Below are 14,699 nucleotides of genomic sequence, written 5' to 3'. Positions count from 1 at the left end.
GTTCAATTTGATTGATGATATTATTTGAATTTATTCCTTGAATATACTAGTTAAATCAAAGTCAAATTTATCAATTTCAAACGTCAGATCACTACTATTATCACAGCAGCTATCCTCATCCTCAACCTTATCATCTTCCAGGTTCGTCAAATTTGGGTTTTCTTCATCATTGATTGCCACAATATTATTTTCAATTTCATTGAATTTTACAATATTCTGATTTCTTTCACCATTAATAATATCACCACTGCTACTATTACTTTCAGAATCACTCATTGGGACTTTACAACGACGGAATTTTCCTCTTCTGATTTTACGTTCAGCATCATCTGATTCATCTGATTCCCCAGATCGAGTTGTTGAAGTGGGACTAACTGATCTTCCAGCAGTATCAGAATAAATCAGTAATTGGTTCCAATGACGAAATTTAAATCTTTCCGTATCTCCAGTTAAAGCAATTGAATTGTTCAATTTATCTTTTAATGTAGATTCTTCAATTTTATTAATAATTGCAAGTTTTTCATATTTTTGACGATATCGATTTTGAATTTGTGTCAAAATATCTTTATTTGAATCAATTATCAGTAATGAATTATTAGCTTTAGGTGTAATTTCTTTCAGCAGCAATAAATCCTCTTTTTTTATAGTATTATTTGAATCTTTTTCGTCAGATGGTGAAAATTTTGATAAAAAACTCTTTCTTAATTTGTCATTCTTCAGAAGTTTTTCAAAAGCAGTAGCCAATGCACCTGGAGCCACTTTATCCCCGCAAATTAAAATATCGGATGAAAGTTCAATATTTTGTTTTATAACATCACTTATATTTAATTCATCCAATTCAGGTTCTTTATTAATGGTGGCACTATCGATATTGTCTCCAAGGTTTCCCTCATCATCATCATCATCATCATTATCATCGATACCGTCGTCGCATTCAATATCAATCTCATTATTGACCTCCTCAGCTTCATCACCACTGAAATTTTTATTACCCCTATCACTATCATCACTGCTCTCACTGTTGTTATTACTCTCACTGTCGTTACTGGAATAACCATTATCATTACTATCACTACTGGCACTAGTTTCACTAGTTTTACTGCTGTCACTAGTTTCACTGCTTTCTTTATTACTTTCATCATCTAAAGTTAAATCAATGATAACGGGTCCAGGCTTAGACAAGTGACGGTCATTTTTTGATTCACCATCCCCTTTTGATTGTGACTCTAAATTATTTGAAAAATTAACCGACGTTTTAGGATTTGGTTCACTTGTTTCAACATTATTAACATCTTTCACATTGTTGGTTTTATCAAGCAGTAATTTTTCATTAAATTGACTTCTAACTTGTTCAACAGATGAAGATCTCGTACGGTTTGTAGCATTGTCTGGAATAATTCTATCCAATTGATTAGTATCCTTTTTGATAATCGGAAGATCTTCAATGGGTTTCATGGTAGGAAACTTCTCCAATTGTGTTACTATGCCTTCATTTTGCTCTTCTGGTTTATTTACAATGGTATTGACGGGCAGAGGTGCTGGTGTTGGTGATTTTTGTGACAAAACCGGAAATGCAGCAGGTACTTCGGTTGAGGATGTAATATTAGCAGTTGTAGCTCTCTTTGTAGGTTCATTTCCATTTTCATTTAAATTCATAGATTCCAAATTCAGTTCTAAATTTTCTGGTAATTGAGTTGATATAGTCTCTTTAGTGGTTTCGGTAGAAGTTTTCTTTAGCTTTAAGATTAGACGAGGCAATTTAGTTGTATGCACAATTCTTCTGCTAGGTAATTCAATTGTGTGCATAAAAGTTTTAGAAGTTGGTTCAATTATATCCAGAAGAATCTGAGGTGATAATTTAATCGTATGTATAAATGTTTGGGGTTCCTTAATGTCTTTATCTTCTTCAACTTCTTTATCTTGCAGTTTTGATTTTTTGGCAGAAGCTAATGAGCGCCGACCTCCAACATATTTCAATCTATTATATATGTTATCTTCTGAATCTCCACTTTCTGATTCATTCGACGTTTCCGGGTCATTTGCAGATGCAACATCTTCATTGACTTTCAATTCTTGAATTGGCAGTGTGACTTGATTTACTTGGTTTGTAATAGAAACGTCAGATTCTATGTCTGACATTAACACATCTATATCTTCACCATTGCTTATCATTTTTGGATCAATATGTTGATATGTGATAGTTTCATTTTCCTTTTTATTCTCTACTTTCTCATTGAAATGATTTTCAAGATTAATTTTGGATTGATGAATAACAACATCATGAGGATGATGATTGGTTACTTGTGTTGATTCATCATTGACAGACTCGATTTGAACAGAAGAAATGATTTCATCATTGGTGTGTTTGTCCAAGGCAATTTCATCAGTTTTCGACTTTCCGGCCTTAGAAGCTAAAACTAAATCGTAATTAATATCCATTTCCTTAAAGAACTCAGGATCACTATCTTCAATATCATCTTCCCAACTAACATTAGCATTTGTTTTATCAGAAGTAATGTTGTTTCTATTTGTTAATTCCAATGTTTGACTCACCTTTTGTTGTGGCTGTACAGGAGAAGAAAGTAGAATCAGTCTATTATTACTTGCATCCTGATTACTTGGCTGATAAATTACTGCTTCCTGTTCTGGCATTTGGTGTGGTTGAAGACTTACTGGTTCTTGCCGTTGTATTTGAGGTGGTTGTTGAGTCATCTCAGGTTGATTACTTTCATTTCGATTGTTTGCCGGATCAGAAGTTGATTCTATAGATGGAGTTTTATCTTTATTATTTTGATTATTTGGCTCAGTGTTCTTGGCATCATTATTTTCAACCTGAACATTCTCCTTCACGTCCTCTTCCTCTTCTTCATCATCATCTTCTTCTTCATCTGAACTATTCAATAATCTCATGACATTTTTAGTAACCTTAATTCGACCTTTTGAAACTGTTGTATTGTTTCTTGTAAATACTTGAGGAGTTCTTATATTAATCTTTGCTGATTGGGATATTGATTGACCTTGTTTAGGTGGTGGTACAACCGTTTGACTTCGTTTAGGTGATGTTGATACACCAGAAGCTCGATTAATCACAGTATCAACAACACGTATCTCATCACCCACCTCAACATCGCCATTATCATTACTTTTCTCGTTATTTGGATTCTTTCGTTTTGTCAATTTCAATAAAATATCTCTAGAAATTGGTGTTTGTAATTCTGATGGTAAACGAAACATTAATAATTCAGTTTCTTGCGTGAAAGGTTCAATATCTTGATCTTGTTGTCTTTCATTATCCACTTTTTGTTCTTGAGCTTCAATAATATTATGAGATGATCCTGATCTTGTTAAATCAATCTGATCATGTAATTCGGATAATGGTTTTGTTGGTGATTGACTGTGTATACCTGAATTCCCTTCATTAATGATAGGTTTCAATTTAGTCAATTCATCAACCTCAACTGTATTAGTTTCTGGAAGTCTCTTATTATTAGTTTCAGAAAGATGAAGTTTTTCTAAACTGTCAGCCATATCATTAGTGTTTACTCGTTTAGAAAGATTACTCACATTCTTTGATTTATTAATTTCATTATCAGTAGATATTTCATCATTGTGACTATTTGCATTACGCAGTGGCAGCAGTTTTTGCTCTTGTGCTTGTGAATAAGTTACCACTGTGCTAGCCGTTACAACATCATCCAGTGGCCAATCAAAATTATCAAATTCAAAATCACTATCATTATGTTCATTATCAGGAGGGTGATTGTTTGGTGATGCTCTAACGTCTCCATGCTTATCTTGAGAAATATAATAACCCAGTTGTAGGGATTCATTTTGAAGAGTTGAACCTTCTTTGTCCAATTTAGGAGATATGATTTCTCGATCATTAGAAAACATCTCTAAAAGTCTCCCAATACCACGAGACTTGCTTTTTGGCTTACTTTTGGTACGATTCAACTTTGGATAAAAAATATCATTTTTTGATACTGGATTTTCCACCACTGGTGTTCCACTTTCAATAATTGGAGTCTTTTCTAAATGTTTTGTGGGAGATGTTGTAGTAGTGTTTTCATCTTGAGTAGATGAATTTGCAATAGTTTTATCAACCTGTGTAGACACATCTTTTTCAATTAACAGAGTTTTTATATCAAGTGCATGTCTTACCACTGTAGAATAATCTGGCGATTCAGTGACATCAATTGTATCACATTGGAAATTATCACCATCATCGAATTGTGGCAATGAAGGTGAAGGTGAAGGTGAAGAAGAGGGAAACAATGATGACAATCTGCGTTTCCTTTGAGAATGATTTGGAGAAACTGAATCAATTGCTTCTTCCGAGCTATTCAGAACTAAATCGTTTAGTATATCTGATTTTCGTGTAAGTAATTGATTTGATTCTTTTTGTTCAGTTTCATCAGTCAGTTTCTTGTGTACTGAGCTTTCCTGTGATTGTGATTGTGGTTGGGATTGTGGTTCCGGTTCAGAATCAGTTCGTATTTCAGGTTCAGATTCTGGTTGTAGTTCTGACACGGATTCTGATTGTGAAACTGAGTCTGGTTGTGGTTCTGGTTGTGGTTCTGGTTGTGGTTCTGGTTGTGGTTCTGGTTGTGGTTCTGGTTGTGGTTCTGGTTGTGGTTGTTGTTCTGGTTCCAATTCCAGTTCCAGTTCAAGTTCAGATTCTACTTGCAATTTTGGTCCTGCTTCTGTCTGTGGTTCTGATTCTAATTCTGGTTGTAGTTCTGACCCTGCTTCTGCTTGTGGTTTTGGCACTAGTTGTGATACTAATTCTACTTGGGGTTCAGGTTCAGGTTCTGGCTGTGGCGGCTGTGGTTCCGATTCAACCTGTCGAGTTAATCTTCCATTATTTGTCAAATTCAAAGTACATTGATTATCCCGTCGTTGTCTTTTTCTTTTTCTTGATTGATTATTATCAGATTTATTCTCAGATTTAGGTTTAAAAAAATCATCCATAGTATAATGTTTTGAAGTTGGAGGGATTTTATTTTTAGTTTTACTATAATCAATATGTTCAAATGGTTTTTTAATTTTTGGTTCTTGTTTTTGAGGAAAAATTGAAGATCCACGTAATTGAATTATTTTCTCAATTATTATATCATTATCGTTATCATTATCACCACCATTAGTATCACCATTATTGTCTTTATCTTTATCTTTATTTTGTTGTTGTTGAGATTTATCTTTTGAAAAACGAAATGTTGGATCATTAGCTAATTTTTGTTTTAATAAAGCTGCCTCTTCTTTCCAACTTTGAAAATATTGTTTTTGAGGTTTTTTGGAAATTCGTTTCTTCACAGATTGTGTTGATGTTCGTGGTGGTGGAGGTGGTGGAGGTGATGGAGGTGATGGAAGTGATGGTGATGGTGTAGGTTGTGGCGGTGGCGATGGCGACGGTGGCAATGGACTTTCCAGAACTTGTTCTTCTTGAGATCTGTTCACCCTAAGTTCGCTTGGCTCTTCCAAAAGTTGATCATCAACAGACTGAATTTGTGGTGATACACTTTCCTGAAGTAGTTTCTGTTTCTGTTGTAGTTTTTGTTTCTGTTGTTCTTGCCGTTGTTGTCGTTGTTGCATCCGTTTATCTCTTGGTGATAGAATCATCAATACTTCCTTCTTTCTAGGTGTTTTTTTTACTTGTCGATGTTTCTTAGATTTCAAATCTTCATTAGCTTGTATGATTACAGTAGTATCATCATGATCATCATCGTTATTTTCTGCATCAGAATCAACAACCTTTTTTGACAATACTTTTTTCTTTACAACTTCATTATCGACATCTTGTTCTTTGACTTCCTCTTCTTTTGACGAATTTATTTCTGGTTCTACTGAATCAATTGGATCATAATCAAATTCATCATTTATAAAATCATCATCATCATTATTATTATTATTATTATTATTATCAATAGTTTCAGGAACAATATCAACACTGGTATCATGATCATTAGCTTGATCTTGAATTTCGTTAATTTGTTTCTGTTGTTGGGGTTTTGATACTTGATGAGTTGTTATTCCTGACCCAGATCCCGATCCGGATGACGACGATGGGATCAATGGAGTTGCCATTGATGGAATTGATGGTTTTCTAAGATTTTTCAATCGAGAATGACCATAATGATCAATATCTTCACTTAAATTATGATGATTATGAGTAGTAGTAGTAGTAGTAATAATAATAGGGGCTGATTTGGAAGGATTCAATTTATAATTATTTTGTTGTAATTGTAATTGATTTACTCCTTTAATTTGTTTGACACCGTTATTGTTGTTGTTGTTGGTGGTGGTGGTGGTGGTGGCGATAGTGTTGTATTTTTTCAATGGCAGATTCATTGATGATTTTGATGAAGTTAATTGATCATTAAAGTTATTGCCACTATTCGTATGAATATTTCCTGTAGTTGCTAATGCAGCTCGTGTCAATTTTCTTCGTTTTGGGATATTACCACCATGGAATTTCCAAGTATTTGGACTATGCTTTTGATCATGAGGTCGTTTTTTATTGCCTATTGGTGACGATGGTGGTAATGGTGACGACGATGGGACTGGTGGCACTACTATTTTATCATTCAGTTGTTGTTGTTGTTGTCGTAGTGGATCAATTGGTTGTAAATCTACTTGTTGATATTGATCCAATTTATGGGTATTAATGTTGTGATCACGCGTTTGTGCTTTATGTTGAACCATAGCTTGTTTTGTAGGTGAAGAAGGAGGGAAATTTCTTGAATTAGAATTCGATATATCATTATTATCAATAGAATCATCAATTAAAGTATCATTTAAAGTTTGTTGTTGATAAGAGTCTGTTACAACTGTCAGTGACAGTCGATATCCCAGTTTCAGTAGTTGTGGCAGTGGTATCAGTGAAATCAACGCATTATTAATTGATGAATTGCGATCAGTAGTTTTAGATCTTAATTTAGTTTTAGTTGTGGTCTTGACTTTGACTTGAGCTTGAGCTTGAGCTTGAGCTTTTATTTTGGCATGATTAAGATGGGAATCAGTTTTAGGTCGAATTCGAGAATGTCTTTGAAGTTGTCTTTGCTTTTGTTGTTGTTGTTGTTGTTGTTGTTGTTTTCTTTCCGTCTTTTCAACGTCATCATCATTAGTAGTATCTGATAAATCTCTAGTTGATGAAGTGAACAATCCAAATACTCTTTTAAACATCGTCAAAAAAAAAAAAAAAAACTAATGTTTGATTTGTGATGATTATGCTCCCTCGATATATGATATCAAAAAAAAAAAGGACGTGATGAAAAAGGAGGAGACAGTATATATTATATGATTTGAAATAGTTAGTTCAAACATAAATAAAAATAAAAATAAAAATAAAAACAAAAAAAAAACAAAAACTGTGCGTGCGTAAAAATGCGTGTACGTGGAAATTAAATTTAAAAAATAGAAAGAAGAAATTGGGCATTTGTACACGAATAGGCTAATGACAATGTTACACCAAGAAGTTAGACGATATCCCCCCCCCCGTTCCTCCTCCACTGACTGACTGACTGACTGACTGACACGTCCACGCGTTGGTTGTTAAATAAGGAATTGAGAGCGCTACCATTATTACTACCAATTACAAATCAACCAGTGTATACAAGAGAATGTGATAGGGTGTATACTATTCACTTACAATCTTTCATAATTTGTAAACTTATATCTAATAATGACTTTTTAAAATTTGTATATTCTAATGAATCAGAATATTCAAAAAAAAAAAAAATATAATAATTATATTAATACAAAACAACCACCTATCTTTCTCAAATAAAGAAAAACTAAAGAGTATTCTCTCTATATCTCTTTTGAAGAGTGATAAAAAGCCCTTCTTTTTTTTTTTTCCTCTCAACTTGAAAATATATATATATATATATAATACAAAAGTAAAACAATTCTTCTCCCCCCCCCCCTAAAAGTAAACGATGTCTCTCTCTCTCTCTCTTATTGATCTCTGTTTAATATACTAAAACCATTAATTTACATTTATCAAATAAAATACTTTGAAATTTTTCATCATCATTAACTTCAAATTCTCCTAATTTTTCTTTAATAATTTCATTTTCGAAATCAATTTCCAGATTGTTGTTGTTGCTAGTTTCATTTTCAATTAAAAAATCTTCAAAATCATTTTTCAAAAATAAATGAATTGATTCTGATGTAGGTTTTTGTTGTTGATCAGGTTTTTCATATTTATAAGTAATATCCAATTCTAATCGTTTAAATAATTTTGATTTTAAATCTTGTAATCGTAAATTGGTTGGGATTAATAATACAAATATATCATCATCAAAATAAAATTTCACTTTGACTTTTGGTTGTTTTGATGAGGAGTCAGTGGTTATGGTGGTGTTCGTGGTGGTGACAGTTTGTGGTGGTGGTGGTGATGAAGATAATGATGAATCATTATGAGAAGAAGAATTAATTAAATTTGAACCTGATGATTCATTAGTAGGTGAATTATCAGAACCTCTTGAATGATGAGCATATTGCTGTTGTTGCTGTTGTTGTTGTTGTTGTTGTAAAACGTTAAAATTGGAATATTGAGATAATCTATCTTGATGAGAATTTGATTTTTGACTTATTGGTTTAGAAAATCGTTTATTAATAGCATCAGTTTCTCGATCAAATCCATTATCTAAAACATCAAATAATTTTAATACTTCTTCCGATCGAGATATATGACTAGGTAATGCAATTAAATTTGATAAATAATAATCCAATTTTTCTCTTCGTAATTTTGATATTGAATCATTGACATTAATTAAAGGTCCTGGTATAGATGGAATTATTCTTTTAGAATTTTCAATTCTCCCAGCTTCATAAGGAAATAATTCTAATAATTTCACTTGTAAATCATAAAAATCTTGATAATATCGATATAAATATCTTATTCTGCCATTATTTAATCGAGCAGTTATTGAATATTGATATCGACCATGATCTAATTGATATGAATCAACACTAGCTTCAACAATAGAAATTGATGAACCCAGTGATGATCGATTTGAAGTCATAGTATGATTATCAAAATATTGTGAATTAGCTGATGTTGGTGGAGTACCACTTCCTGATATTGAACCAAGGGGGATTGTTGAAGCTTGATATTTGGCAGTTTGATTTTTCCATTGTTCTACTGTCGGTATATTAAATCCATTGATTACTTGTATGACTTGTGATCGCCTTGATGTATCAATTGATGTATAATGAGAATTGGGGTTTAAAAGATCAATTATTTTAACATAAGAAACAGGTACTAAACCTGGTCCACCTAATCGATTTATTGGTTTGGCAATAAACCATTCATAATCATGATGTGCACAAATAATTAAATTTTCATTAGGCATTATATCCAATTCATCATCTCGTTCAGCTTTAAATTCATATAGTGTAACAGCATATAATGTTTGATTTAAATTTCGATTTCCTGTTCCATTGTGAATTCCTTGTTGATGTTGATGTTGATGTTGAATATCAATGGAATTTGTAAAACTGTTTGATGATGCTGTAACTGTAGGACGAGATCGATCAAATATTTCAAAATAACTAATGGGGACCATCCCTTTAAGTTGAGTCATTGGATTTGTTGCTTCTATCCATCCATTAGCTTCCGCTTCTTTATGTAATTCATCATCAACATCATCTAATACATGGAAAAAATCTCCTTTGAAAAATTTCAATTCTCCAGGACCTTGAGGTTCATAATCATATAGAGCTCTAATGACTTTTTTAGGTGATTGTAATATTCCATCATGAGATGTTTGATTACTTGAAGTTGATGATACTCGAGATATTGTTTTCTTGGGTGAACTTGAATTACTCGACAGTCTTTTACTTTTCCGAAACGTCTTAATCATTTGTTAGAAGAAAAGGGGAGGGAGATATAACTGATAGACTAATAGATGATTTAATATAGATGTGTGTAGTTATCGGGGATGAGTTGGATTTTCCGTTTTTGTTTCTGCCCGTCTAAAATCTAATCAAGACTAAATTTATAATAACAATTAAGATATTATATGTGTGTCAGTTATGACTTGTAGTTCTTGATTGTTATTGAAATATGTCAAAATGAAGGCTAATGAAGGCTATATGTGTATGTGTATGTGGTGTTGTAAAACAATATACTAAGGAGATAAGAAACAAGCTTGTTGCTTAATTTGTTTTATCCAAAAAAAAAAAGTAATTATTGGGGGGGGTAATAACAGTTGTTTAATACAGAAAGAAACAGTAATATCAATGGGTGTTGCCTAATGTAATTGTATCCTTGGTGGGTGTATAGTCTATAAGTTGTCTGCGTGTATATAATATTAATATTAATATTAATGTTGTTGTTGTTGTTGTTGTTGTTGTTATTTCCCTCCTTTGTCTGTGGTTAATTGGAAAATTTTTTTGGGAAGCCAATCTTCTCTCCTTTTGTAAAAATGAATGAAATTTTGAGACAACCAAAATTGTGGTGGTTGGTTGGGTTGGTTGGTGGTAAAAATTTTTATTGAAAGGAATTAAAAAAAAAAAAAAGAATGTATGGCTTATATGCAGGTATACATATATGTAAGACAATACAACAACAACAACGAGTAAATTTAATTTTAACGTGCGACGGGGTAAATATTTCAATGAAAAAGAAGGGGGCAAAAAACATATTATTACTACTACATATACATACATAGGCATATACTTTATATGTGTAATGAGTTAATAATTTGTCTTTATTTAGTATCCACTACATTGTACTTAGACAGATACTATTAGAACTGGATCCCTTACATTCTTGTTGTTGTTGTTGTTGTTGTTTGACGGGTTATTTCATATTTAGTGCACCTTGGTTAGTCAGTATAATTGACGAGTTGTTGAGACAATCCACAACAATTCATGTAAATCTTGTTAGATAAGAACTGAGGAAAGGGGGATTAGTCTTAGTAATCTTGAAATTGAAATTGAAATTTCTGAAACTTTGATCAACTATAAAGTAGTAAAAGAGAAGGGGGAGGGGGGGGGAGCGAGAGAGATTGTAGGGGATAATGATAATAACAACTGATAATATTTTTTTTTTTTGACACAGATTTGAAACAACAATTAAACTCAAAATCTTGTTACGTAGTAGTTGTAGTAGTTGTAGTAGTTGTAGTAGTAGTAGTAGTATTAATAGTAGTAGTAAAATAATACAAGAAATTTAAAGTTTATTGTGAATGAAAAAAAAGTTCAAGAATTTTTTAGGTTCTAGAACATTTTTTACTGCTTGTTTTAAATGAAATATGTCTACATTGTTGTATCATTTCCAAAGAAAGAATGTAATGACATTAGAAGAAGGAAAAGAAATTAACCTAGGTTAGGAGGGATTCATATTTCATTGCTGTTGTTTTGGAATGGGAATGGGAATTGAGCAATGATCTTCCTCCATCCCTTTTCTTTTCATATTTAAATTGCATGTTAAAATTTATTTCTGTTACAAAACATTTTTTTTTTTTTTTTTTTTTGTTCCAATAGAAAATCAAATTACACAAACACAAAGCACAAAACACGAAATAAACGGAATTTCATGTCATGTCATTTCGTTTCGGTTGAACTTGAAAATTAATATGCGGATATGTGATATATCACCTTATCATGATTATGATCCTTTCAAATATGACCATAGTATCCAAGAGGTTACTAATCTACAGTCGTCTATGTAAATGATGAATTCTTAAACGATAAATTATTATTTTGTATCCTCTGTTCTCTAGAGAGGGGGGAGGGAGAGAGGGGGGAGGAATTTAAATAGTCGTGCGATATTTAAAAGTATAACCTTTTTGCTGAAAGGAGTGAATTAATTGAATTTCATTATTACACAAATAGTTGATTATCCTTTTCTTTCTTTCTTTCTTTCTTGTTCAATTTTGAGATACATTTTAATTTAATTTCGGTGATGAATCGCCTTCAAGATGCCAACATGAACGCCACACGGAAAATACAATAGACAAAAGATTTGCGATGTCCATAATACGGTGTTTGCACATATACATACACATACATTACATGAATGACATGTTGACGGCAACGTTTATGTAATTACGGCGAGAAATGAATTATATTGAGTTGGCTAGTCAATATATGAGAAGTTCGTGGTATAACTTCTAATGAAATTTTGTAGTTGGAATGGAAATGAATGAAAATATTGGATATATCACAAAAGAAAAATACGTCTCTCTCTCTTTAACAAAAAAAAAAAATAACACTAAAAGAAAAAAAAAGAAAAAACTTAACCAACTTTGAGTTCAAATTGCAACCAGAAATTGAATTAACTTTCAATCAGTAATTGATATTTCAACTATTAATCAGTAATTGATATTTCAACTATTAATCAGTAATTGATACTAAAATAACCCTTTCAAATTGATTCCCATTGTTGAATTTATCTCTCTTTTTCTATCAAAAATCGTGAAATCTGAAAATTGAAGTAATTATTCACTAATAATGGAGTTGKTYYTTGTTGTTGCGTTGGTTAGGAAAAATATATTTGACAAGGAAACAAAAAGATCATAAATTACACATACACATACACAATATACAAATATTAACTATTATCAATTCAATTTTAACTTCTTGGTGTAGTAGTTGTAGTTCCATTGTGAGTAAGGACACCTCTTGAAAACTTTCTTACATGAGTAGGGGATGTCATCTTTATTAATCGAGATTTCAGTGAGGTTTTCAGTAAAGAAATAATTTTATGGCAGCATATTTTTTTTTTTTTTTTTTTTGCAACACGGAAAAAAAATCTTCTCAGTTAGTTTGTTACTATACTGATTCATAAAAGTCTTCTTGGATGTATATAACCATCTTAAAATATACTTTTTTATTGATCACAACAACTTTTGATATTAACAAGATCAACAGATAGAGAAGGGAGTAGAGTTAAAAGTGGTTGTAAACCAATTTTATTACATGTTTGTGTGTTGTCTAACTATTGTTTAACTAAGATTTCAATCTTGAATCTAAAACCTAAATCTCTAAACTATAGATGTAAACAAAATCTTAAATTCACAATTTTATTACAATATAAATTATATAGAAACAATTAAACTGATGCTTAATATCTATAACATAAATACACAGAACTATTTCCTCATTGTACTTTATAACAAATATCACCAAGTTTGGCAAAAAAAAAAACCACATTAAATAAATTCATCTTCAGAATATGAATTAGTTATGTTAAGTAAATCAGGAATAATCCGTTGTTTGTCGTTTTGGCGTTGATCATTTTGATAATTATTTGGTTGATTTTGATTTTGATATTGTCTAGGTTGGGGATTCGTTGGTAATGGTGCAGCATTCACATATTGAGTTTGATTAGGATAATATTGAGTAGTGAAGAAAGATTCTTGTTGATTTGATTCTGTAGTTGGGTTAATATCACTGAATTGTTGTTGTTGTTGTGTTGGTAAGGATGGTACTGCTGATGATGGTAATTGTGGTTGCAAATTAATTGGTTGAGAATCGTCTCCGTGATGTTGTTGTGGTTCATTATCACTATTTTCTTCTCTTTGTTGTTGCCTATCTTCTTCTTCATCTTCATCATCAAAATAGTCATCGGAATATTCAGGTAAATTTTGTAATATTAAATTCAGTTCTATATTAGACATATCCCCTTCTTCGTTTTCCAGTTCTTCTTCTTCTTCTTCTCCATCGTCATATTGTTGTTCGATTTGTTGAAAGTCTTGGTCTTGGTCTACTTGTTCTTTACTTTGAGTTTGTGACAAAGAACTTTTAGTTTTCCTTTTCCGTATTTTCTTTCTTGGTGGTTTAAGACTCAATTGTTCTTGTTCATATTGACGATATTTAGCAAGATAAATTTTCAAAGTTTCAGAATAATTTTCAAAACCTAAAGTATACATTGCCCATAATATATCTTCACCATTTAAAGTTTTCCGTTTTTCTACTAAACAACGATCAGCAGCTTGACTAGTTATAAATGATATGAATTCTGATACACATTCTTGAATACATTCTTTTGATTCTTTTGATAATTTTGCATGTTCAGGTAATGCCTTTTTCATTACTCTTCCAACTAATACGATACTTCTCCTCACATGTAAAGGAGAACAAGATAAGTTAGTAAAATAAAATAAAATAAAACAAAACAAAACATATAATAATGGTAAAAACGGGGGTACAATTTATACATACCATTGGCAATGGGTAGAAATCGATCTTGTTCTTTAATTTCATAATCATTATTTTGCCAATTTTGATCTATTGGGTTTTTATTATTAGTTCTTGACATGTTTTTTAATTGAATGGCTATATTAGGGTTAGTTGTATGGTTTCATTTGAAATTATTAATAATTATAAAAATAATAATAAATTGTAAAAGTTTTTTAGTCTTTATATATATATAATATATATATATATTTATGTCAATTTGTTCTGTTCTGTTCTGTTTCGTTTCGTTTATGTGGTTGTGGTTTGTTTTTTGTTTTTTTTTTGCGATCATCGGTTGAAGCAACCCATTTTCGATTTTCGGCTTTCCCCTTTAGCCATGGACTAACCCATTTACTCACTGACTCACCCCTCCTTTTCCTCCCATTTTACCCACATTTAACAAATTTTGTAGTTATATCGATAATCCGCCTCCCCCCCCCCCCTCCCCTCCTCCCAAAACATAAGACGGTATCTATTCTTGTCATTTGCTGTTAGGTAGTTTATTA

General features: G+C 31.6%; 4 protein-coding genes across 4 annotated transcripts; all 4 read right to left on the bottom strand. All coding sequences in view use genetic code 12, as the record gives it.

Moving 5' to 3' along the window:
* Positions 1-30: 30 nt before the first annotated feature.
* CAALFM_C401420WA (uncharacterized protein) lies at positions 31-7,182 on the bottom strand (the record flags this gene model as incomplete). Its single annotated transcript, XM_717622.2, has 1 exon — positions 31-7,182. One exon carries the CDS (start codon positions 7,180-7,182, stop codon positions 31-33), a length of 7,152 nt encoding a protein of 2,383 aa, XP_722715.2.
* Positions 7,183-7,970: 788 nt separating this feature from the next.
* On the bottom strand, positions 7,971-9,869 carry BEM1 (phosphatidylinositol-3-phosphate-binding protein; the record flags this gene model as incomplete). Its single annotated transcript, XM_717623.2, has 1 exon — positions 7,971-9,869. One exon carries the CDS (start codon positions 9,867-9,869, stop codon positions 7,971-7,973), a length of 1,899 nt encoding a protein of 632 aa, XP_722716.2.
* A 376-nt stretch (positions 9,870-10,245) lies between these two features.
* UEC1 (Uec1p) lies at positions 10,246-10,683 on the bottom strand (the record flags this gene model as incomplete). Its single annotated transcript, XM_717624.1, has 1 exon — positions 10,246-10,683. The coding sequence occupies one exon, from the start codon at positions 10,681-10,683 to the stop codon at positions 10,246-10,248; it is 438 nt and encodes a 145-aa protein (XP_722717.1).
* A 2,483-nt stretch (positions 10,684-13,166) lies between these two features.
* On the bottom strand, positions 13,167-14,275 carry HAP3 (Hap3p; the record flags this gene model as incomplete). Its single annotated transcript, XM_019475361.1, has 2 exons — positions 13,167-14,059; positions 14,179-14,275. The coding sequence occupies 2 exons, from the start codon at positions 14,273-14,275 to the stop codon at positions 13,167-13,169; spliced, it is 990 nt and encodes a 329-aa protein (XP_019330906.1).
* Positions 14,276-14,699: the final 424 nt, after the last annotated feature.

This window comes from Candida albicans, chromosome 4, assembly GCF_000182965.3.
Source record: "Candida albicans SC5314 chromosome 4, complete sequence".
Lineage (NCBI taxonomy): Eukaryota > Fungi > Ascomycota > Pichiomycetes > Serinales > Debaryomycetaceae > Candida > Candida albicans.
Note: the sequence above shows the minus strand (reverse complement) of the source record. Positions and strands in the feature narration are given on the sequence as shown.